General features: G+C 56.8%; 2 protein-coding genes across 2 annotated transcripts; both read right to left on the minus strand.

The window, feature by feature from the left end:
- Window positions 1-2,294: 2,294 nt before the first annotated feature.
- On the minus strand, window positions 2,295-2,706 carry LOC104291224 (protein S100-A4-like). The gene is made up of 2 exons (XM_009890428.1): window positions 2,569-2,706; window positions 2,295-2,459 (listed from the first exon to the last, which is right to left on the minus strand). Exons 1-2 carry the CDS (start codon window positions 2,704-2,706, stop codon window positions 2,295-2,297), a joined length of 303 nt encoding a protein of 100 aa, XP_009888730.1.
- Window positions 2,707-7,683: 4,977 nt separating this feature from the next.
- On the minus strand, window positions 7,684-8,631 carry LOC104291223 (protein S100-A4-like). Its single transcript, XM_009890427.1, has 2 exons — window positions 8,491-8,631; window positions 7,684-7,848 (listed from the first exon to the last, which is right to left on the minus strand). Exons 1-2 carry the CDS (start codon window positions 8,629-8,631, stop codon window positions 7,684-7,686), a joined length of 306 nt encoding a protein of 101 aa, XP_009888729.1.
- Between the last annotated feature and the right edge of the window lie 434 nt (window positions 8,632-9,065).

A 9,065-nucleotide genomic window follows, 5' to 3' on the forward strand; every position in this document is an offset into this window, starting at 1 on the left:
CACACCCCCGGCCTCGGGCCCCGGCTGCCGTGCCGTGGCAGCCCACGCTCCGGTGCAAGAGCCGCCGTGGGGTGTTGGTATCTGCTGCGTGGTTGAGTGCAGCCGTGGGGCTGGGAGCATTGGTGCCGCAGGGATGGAGCCGGTACGGCCCTGAGGGCACAGCGGCGGGGCGGTGACAGGGGTGGGGAGGGATGCAGGCAGGCTGGGATGCCTGTGAAGAGCATCAGCTCCAAATATTCACAGATCAGGCATAAAAAGGGCCAAGGGCTTGTAGGGGGGGGTGTCCTTTCACCTGCATCTGGGATGCAAGTGCAGTGCAGTTGCGCTCTTGAGTGTTCCACTGAGTCCAGAGAGATGAAGATACATTTATTTTTTTTTCCTAATATTGATGCTCAAGTGAGCATTGGATCCCAGAAGCTGAGGTCCATGGAACGAGCCCAATGCCCTCCACTTGGGGGAGCAGGAGGATGGGCTTCAAGCCCAGTTCTCCCGGCAAACCAGCCCTTGCAGAGCCGAGGGTGCAGGGCTTGGGTGGGGATCCTGGGCAGGAGGACAGGCAGAGCATCACCAGCACCCGACAGGACCCGTCTGTGGGGACACAAGCACCGGGTGCAGCCCCTCGCCAAGTCCCTCCTGCCCACTCCCAGCAAGAGAAAAAAAAAAGAGCTGTCCGTGAGGTTTTAATTTATTTAAGGTTCAAATATGGCCAGGCACACAGCAACAAATCTTTATAAGAGACAATTACAAAAAAACTTTACAAAAGGTCCTTACAAAAGGACCTCAAAACGCCCCTGGTGCCCCTCGCCCCTCCTGCTGGCCCAGCTCTACATTTTGCGTTCCTTCAGCAAATTGAGGCAAATCATGGCCAGGGTCCTCCGGGAGGTGACGTCCTCCTAGAAATTCACTTCCTCGTCTTTATTATGGTCCAGGTCCAGTCCTGGAGGAGGGGGAGCTCATGGACGTAGCTCAGCCAATGGCCAGGAGCTGGTCCAGCCCTGGGGAGGGGAGTGGGGACCACACAGAGCATCGCTCCCACTCCACCTAGGGGGATGGTCTGCATCCCTCCAGCTCACCCTGGTACCCGCAGGACCCCCAGGGGACCCCAGGACCGAGCGGGCAGGGGGCTTCCCTGCATCCCCATCGTCATGTCGCCCGGGGGTGTTGCATCGGTTGGGGCCAGTGACCACAGGGTGACTCACAGGGTGCAGCCCAAACATGGCGCCCGTCCGCCTCCGCACGCAGCCCCAGGGCTGGCGGAAATGGGATCCGGGGTGGGGGGCAAAGACGGGGCTGGACGAAGCGAAGCCTTCGTGGCATCTCCGCTTGCCGGTGCCGCTGGGAGTAGCCCTGAGGTGACTGATGGAGGTCCGGCTCCCAGTGGAGCCGAGGAGAAGGGGGGAGATGTCCACATCTGGAAGGGGGATGCTACACATCTGGAGCCCGGCACGCAAGCCCAGGTTGGGCACAGATGTTCAGCGGGGAGGGGGGGGAAAGGGGATCGGAAGGAGGAAATGGAGAATTACAGAGGAGAGCGGGATAGGCGCTGGTGCGGGGAAGGGAGGGCTGTGGCTGCGGCTCCTCGTATTTATAGCCATGGGCTGAATCCTCCCACGGCGGTGGCCCGGGGGGGGCTGGCTGGGTGTGGGGGGGAGGTCACTCCTGTGCCCGCCATAAACCCACCCCAAGCAGGAACGCAACCAAAACACTGCTCCCCAAGGATTTGTTTGGGGTGGGGAAGGGAGAAGGGCCCTGGGTGACTTCCCAAGGCGGCAGGTCCTGCCCCACGGGGCAGCAGGTGGGGGGGTACAGGGGATGACCCTGTGTAAGCTTAATAATTATGGCTAAAAGAGAAATAAAAGAGGTGTTAATTGTTAGCACGGTGCTGGTCGGAGGTATTAATCCCTGCGAAAGTTCCTGCCTCGCCTTGCCCGGCCGCCACCGAGAAGTTATCGGGGCTGCAGGGCAGGGCGCTGCCGCTGACTCACGCTAACGTGGCCGGCGGGGATCAGCGCCGCGGGCGGTTCACGAGGGCTCCGCACGCTGCGGCAGAGCAAACTCCAGCTCGGAAGCGCCCTTGCCCTCCCTCGTTATCCAGTACCTGCTGCGTGCACACACGGAAGGGATACAGGATCTTACCCAATGCGGCGGCACACAAGTCTCCGGGGCAAGAAACCCCCGCGGCAAAGCATGCAGAAGACTTCCTTTAAAATAACCTTTATTGAAAGAGCATCACGAAGACGGCGGGAGGGTCATGGGGGGCAGCGGCGATGCAGCCCGGGGCCGGTGCCCCACGCTCACTTCTTGCGTGGCATCTTGTCGGGGCAGTCCTGGAAGAAGTCGTTGCACATCATGGCCATGCAAGCCAGGAAGGTCACGTACTCTTGGAAATCCACCTCGCTGTCACTGTTGCTGTCCAGGTGGCACATGAGCTGCTGTAAGCTGGCCTCGCTGGTTTGATTCTGCCCAGGGGCAAGAGGAGGGGGGTTAAAATGGAGTTTTTCATCAAGGGTGACATCCCCGAGCCCCAGCGTTGCCCACGGGACGTGGCACCCGCTGCCCTCCACTTACGCTGAAGCTGGGCAGCTCCTTCATGAGCAGCTCCTTGAGCTCCACCTTGCTGAGCTTGTACTTGTCCCCCTCCTTTCCTGAGTATTTGTGGAAGGTGGCGACCATCACGGCCAGCGCCTGCTCCAGGGGACACGCCATGGGGGATGCCAACAAGCCTGGAGGCACAAGCAGATGACAGCAAGAGTTCGGTGTCCACAGACACCCCCACACCAGGGGGACAACGGTGCCCCCCAGCCCACCAGGTTGCCCCGGTGGCCCGCTCCTGAGCACACACCAGGATGCATCACCCTTTCCTCCCTAATTTCACCCTCCCATTAGCAGCCGGGCTGAGCAACCTCCAAAAAAGCCATGCCAGAGGGGACAACATGGAAGGGGGGAGGTGGCAGCCCCCTCCAGCACAAGCTGGGCAGGGAAAGGGCACCCATGTTTTTCCAGCCCCCCCACCCCTGCTAAAGTTGAAATGCCACTTTTGAGCTCATCTCACTATGGTGGGACCCTCGTGCTCAGCCCCAGGGGAAAAACCCTATAGGGGGGACCCTGCTGTGGGATGGGTCAACATCTGGAGGGCATCTGGAGGGCTGGCAGGGCGAGGGGGGAACGGGGTGAGGCGATTGGAAGGGGGGGAAAAAAAAAAAAAAACAACAAAAAACCAAAAACAACTCACCGACAGCTCAAATGAACCAGTGGAGGACTGGGGAAGGCAGGAGGCGAGCCGGCGTCAGGCCCAGGCATTTATAGCCCCGCCTGGGACACCTCCCTCGCTCCCCCAACGGGAAGGCACCAATGCTGATCCGGCGCTTCTCCGGGACATTGGTTGGCAAAGGAAGAGAAAAAAAACCTCAGGAGCAGCCCCAGCCCCCCCCATCCTTCTCCTGCGCTGCCAAGGGGGCTGGTTTGGGTTAGAAAGAGCAAAATATGGTGTTTCCTGCCTCACTTCCCCCCCAGGGCTGGATGGGGAGAACCTGGTGGGGGAGAACCCGGTGGAGGAGAACCCCCGTGGAGAAGGGGTGAAGGAAGGGGAGCGGCGGGGGGGGGCGCAGATCCCTGCTTTCTGATAAACATAATTCCCAGGCTTAGCCAGCGTGGGGCGAGATGCAGCGCCACGGGGGTTTTGGCAGCATTCCCGGGGGGAACGTCTGGGCGGGGGTTTGTCCATCGCTTTGTTGTCATGCTGAGCTTTGGCTGAGGGTTTTTTGGGGTTTTTGTTGGGTTTTTTTTTTTTCTGTTTTTAACTCGACTCCAAGCAATTTCTGTTTGCTAACTGCCAGGGCAGTGCGTCACAATGCCCCGTTGTGTAACGGAGAGCACTATTTTGGTGTCTGCGTGTCCCGAGCACGTGTCAGGGAGCTGCAGGGGAAAGCCTGGAGCCGGCAGTTTGCAACCCCCTCCTGTGGGGGTCCGTGGGCTGACAAACACCCCGAGCATCCCCGAGCCCGGCTGAGCCCCCTCGGGACAATGGCACCCGCTGCCGCGGGGACCAGAGTGAGAAAAAACAGGGGATGACACCCCGCTGCCAGCTCCGGGGTACCCCGATGCCCAGCGGGATGCAAAACCCCACCAAACACCGCACGGCATCTCCCCAGGTCACGGGGGTTCTCAAAAGACCGTTTTGGAAAAAAAAACGCCCCCACACCTGAACCTCATCTCCCTGTTAACAAGTGCAAACTGGTGTAAATTACTGGGAGGGGGCAGAAGCTCCTGGGGGGACACTTTATAAAGAGTCTGGGAAGGGGCAGAGCAAAATTTGGAGATGCTGGAAGGACTGGGAGTAGGGAGGGGGTCTTGGGGACAGGCTCTGCCCCGCCCCACTATGATGCAGAGGCTTTGTAAGGACTTTTTGAATCTGGGGGTGGTTTCTCTGGGGTTTGTGGCCGTTGGGAAAAGCTGGGGAGCAGCTGTAGCACATTCTGCGAACGAGCCCAGACCTGCCGGGAACTGCTGTGGCTATGGGGAGGTGGAAGGGGGGTGGTGAGCCCCGTATTTCCCAGCCGGTATCACAAGCTGATGTGCTCAGGAAAATGCTTTGGCTGCAGCCCCATGGTGCCATGGTAGACCCAGGACCTTCTCCAATGGGGTACCCCAGCACGGGCTCATCTGCATCCCAAGGGGGGTAAGGGTCTCCTCCAGCTGCTCAGAAACAGCTCTTCTCTGCGGGGACTTGGGTCACGCTCTGGATTTTGACCTTGCATCTGGATGCCCGGTTCCTCCAGACCAGTTTTCCCTCCCCAAACCCAACACGTTGCCCAGGGCAGCTTGTTTGTTCAGGAAAACTCATATGTTTTGAGCTAAATATGCACTGAATCTCTTCCCCCAGCCAGCAAGGATGGGGGATGTCCCAGTGTGTTTGTCTACCTTCTGAGTAAGATATCACTTACAGCACGGGGTCTGTACACTATTACAATCAAGAGCTTTTCTCTACCTGACAGTTTGATTCCTTACTTAACAGAAATGCCTTTTCAGTGGAAACCGAGCATGTTTCAGGTTTACCCATTAATTTGTTTCTTGGTAGTCCCTTTTCTTCACTGTGTGCGAGTGGGGTGCTCCTCAGTTTTCGGTGTTCCAATTCCTGTTGAGGGAGGAGAGAACTTACTTTCTTTTTGTGTATTGGTGATCAGTGTGTTTAGAGTGTTGTGCTTAGGAAAAAAAAACAGTTTTAAGCCTGGGAAAGTGTTGTAATCAAACAAACAGAGCATTAAGTAGAAAAATGCCCATCAGCTCTACTAGTAACTTTGGCAGTAGTCCATCTAGCTCCTTTCCAAACCTCTGCTGAGAATGCGCCTGAGGCAATAATCTGAGCGTATCTTCTTGCTATGACCCTTTTGCACTTTGAGTACAACATCTTTTTATAGTTCCAAGAAATTCTTCAACAAAGATTCAGTCCCAACATGGGGTACGTTCAGCTTACAGTTCGTCGTCATTAAAGCACTAGGTAGAGCAGGAAGTGCTATGCCAGCATCCACTCAGCCTTGATGTTGTCCTTTGTGCCAGTTTTAACAGCAGAGAGTTTCATGGAGGGAGCCAGAAGCAGGTGGGACCCTGGAGCAGAGTCCTAGCTGTTGAGAAAGGAATGCTTTCTCCATCATTATAATTCTTTCCCCATTCCAGTGTCTGTGATCTTGTTACCCGTCACGACCCCAGTTTATTTATGAATGAGCTTTTGTATCATGTCATATGTCCATTAAATGGACTGAATGTTAGCGCTTGATGCTAGGACAACACTTTTCATCTGCAGTTGGAGGGACTTTCCCCTCCACCCCTGGAACTTCTCATCACAGGGCTTACATGAGTGCTCCAGCCTGTGTTTATTGCAAAGCAGAGGGTTTTTGCTCATGGTGAATAAATCACTGAAGAATTTGTATTGAATTATTCTGCTGGGTGCAGGCCTGTGACTGCATTGAGATGATTTACTTACAGATCTGCATTTCATAGACTTTGCCAGTCCTGTAGGAAGTGGTTCTCTCTCTCTGTGTTTTGGCAAGAGCTTGGTCTTATTTATTGGTGCTTGTATGAGAGATGGAATTTTAAACCAGTAGGCTTGTATTGCAGTGCTGAGGAAAACCAGATCCCTGCTTTCTGATAAACATAATTCCCAGGCTTAGCCAGCGTGGGGCGAGATGCAGCGCCACGGGGGTTTTGGCAGCATTCCCGGGGGGAACGTCTGGGCGGGGGTTTGTCCATCGCTTTGTTGTCATGCTGAGCTTTGGCTGAGGGTTTTTTGGGGTTTTTGTTGGGTTTTTTTTTTTTCTGTTTTTAACTCGACTCCAAGCAATTTCTGTTTGCTAACTGCCAGGGCAGTGCGTCACAATGCCCCGTTGTGTAACGGAGAGCACTATTTTGGTGTCTGCGTGTCCCGAGCACGTGTCAGGGAGCTGCAGGGGAAAGCCTGGAGCCGGCAGTTTGCAACCCCCTCCTGTGGGGGTCCGTGGGCTGACAAACACCCCGAGCATCCCCGAGCCCGGCTGAGTCCCCTCGGGACAACGGCACCCGCTGCCGCGGGGACCAGAGTGAGAACAAACAGGGGATGACACCCCGCTGCCAGCTCCGGGGTACCCCGATGCCCAGCGGGATGCAAAACCCCACCAAACACCGCACGGCATCTCCCCAGGTCACGGGGGTTCTCAAAAGACCGTTTTGGAAAAAAAAACGCCCCCACACCTGAACCTCATCTCCCTGTTAACAAGTGCAAACTGGTGTAAATTACTGGGAGGGGGCAGAAGCTCCTGGGGGGACACTTTATAAAGAGTCTGGGAAGGGGCAGAGCAAAATTTGGAGATGCTGGAAGGACTGGGGGTAGGGAGGGGGTCTTGGGGACAGGCTCTGCCCCACCCCACTATGATGCAGAGGCTTTGTAAGGACTTTTTGAATCTGGGGGTGGTTTCTCTGGGGTTTGTGGCCGTTGGGAAAAGCTGGGGAGCAGCTGTAGCACATTCTGCGAACGAGCCCAGACCTGCCGGGAACTGCTGTGGCTATGGGGAGGTGGAAGGGGGGTGGTGAGCCCCGTATTTCCCAGCCGGTATCACAAGCTGATGTGCTCAGGAAAATGCTTTGGCTGCAGCCCCATGGTGCCATGGTAGACCCAGGACCTTCTCCAATGGGGTACCCCAGCACGGGCTCATCTGCATCCCAAGGGGGGTAAGGGTCTCCTCCAGCTGCTCAGAAACAGCTCTTCTCTGTGGGGACTTGGGTCACGCTCTGGATTTTGACCTTGCATCTGGATGCCCGGTTCCTCCAGACCAGTTTTCCCTCCCCAAACCCAACACGTTGCCCAGGGCAGCTTGTTTGTTCAGGAAAACTCATATGTTTTGAGCTAAATATGCACTGAATCTCTTCCCCCAGCCAGCAAGGATGGGGGATGTCCCAGTGTGTTGCTCGGAGGCGGCGCTGAGCTGTTTAGCTCAGGCTTTTAAAAAATAATAATTAAAAAAAAAAAAAAATAAAAAATGCCTCCCGGGGCTGAGTCGCGCCGTGGAAAATCCCACGGAGCGGGAGGAAAGCGTGAGTCACCCGGCTGCCCGCTAACCTACGGCACACAAAAACCTGCTGATGCACACCGAGGCTTTGGAAAAAGCTTTTATTGAACGCCCGGTGGCGATGTTGCGGGTGGTGGTGGGGGGGTCACTTCTTGCGGGGCTGCTTGGTGGGGCCATCCTTGAAGAACTCGTTGAAGCCCATGGTGATGCAGGCCAGGAAGCAGGCGTACTCCTTGAAGTCCACCTCGCTGTCCTTGTTGTGGTCCAGGTCGTTCATGAGCCTCTTGAACTCCCCCTCATCCATTTGCTTCTGCGAGGGGGGAAGAGGGCGGTGGGGGTAAGGGGTTTTGGGGGCGCACGGAGGAGCGAGGTGCTTCTCCATCCAGCCCTGCTGCACACAAGGAAGGGTGTAAAAAGCCTGGGCTGCCCTCCCTCTACCTTGAAGGAGGGTTTTCTCCTCGCCTTTGGAAGGAGGTGGCCTTTAGCAATGCAAGTGGCATACCTGTGGGCTGGGGCGTGCTGGCACGGCGACAGCAAATACACCTCTCGGTCATGAAGGAGTTTGGCTAAAAAAATTTCTCCTCCCCCACCCCAAGTTTAAACCACAAGCCAGAAGGGGAAGTGAGGGTTAAAAAAAAAAGGAGGGGGAAAAAAAAAAAAAAAGAAATCGGAGCATGCTTTTATTTTTTTTTTTTTGCCAATCAGGATATTTCTGTGGGTATAAGGCAGCCAAGTTTCCTCTCGGTCTGCGCACACTCCGGCTCAGGTCCTCCTGGCCTCGTCCTTCCTTCTCCCCCTAGAGAACGAGGTCTCAGCGCGTCGTATCGCCCAACTTTGGGGAAATTCAGAGACCACCCCAGTTTTCACCCTGCTACGTTGAAAGACCCCAGGCTGGTTTGCTCCTGCCCCCACGCCACCGCCTCCGAGGGATGTGCCCCCCACAGCCACTCACGCTCCCGAAGATGGGCAGCTCCTTGTTCAGCAGCTCCTTGAGCTCCGCCTTGCTGAGCTTGTACTTGTCCCCTTCCTTCCCCGAGTACTTGTGGAAGGTGGTGACCATCACGGCCAGCGCCTGCTCCAGGGGACACGCCATCGCCAGCTTTCTGCACGCCTGGAGGGCAGAGCACCAGGGATGGGGTCAGGACAGGCAACGGGGTCCATCCAGGCAATGAGGATCCCTCCCCACCACCCTGCCCAAATCGGTCCACTATGCTGCGGAGGACCTGGTGGGGTGCTGCAGAGGACCTCTGGAGGGGTGGCGGAGACCCCGGTGCTTCTCGGGGAGGCGTTTCGGGGTGAGTTGCAGCTGGAGAGCAGAGCTGCATGAGGAGTGACACGCAAGGAGGGGGAGCGGAGACTCACCGGGGTCGGAGCGGGTGCAGGTCGGGCAGTGGTGAGGAACCGGGGTGCTGCAGCCGGAGCGCGATGGGCATTTATAGCCCGGCCGGGGTGGCACTGCCCAGAGCGCCCCATGCAGCCCCCCCCCTGCCTCCAGGCTTTCCCAGTGGATCCCGGCCAGCGGGATTG

Source organism: Charadrius vociferus, unplaced genomic scaffold, assembly GCF_000708025.1.
Source record: "Charadrius vociferus isolate BGI_N301 unplaced genomic scaffold, ASM70802v2 scaffold698, whole genome shotgun sequence".
Taxonomy (NCBI): Eukaryota; Metazoa; Chordata; class Aves; order Charadriiformes; family Charadriidae; genus Charadrius; species Charadrius vociferus.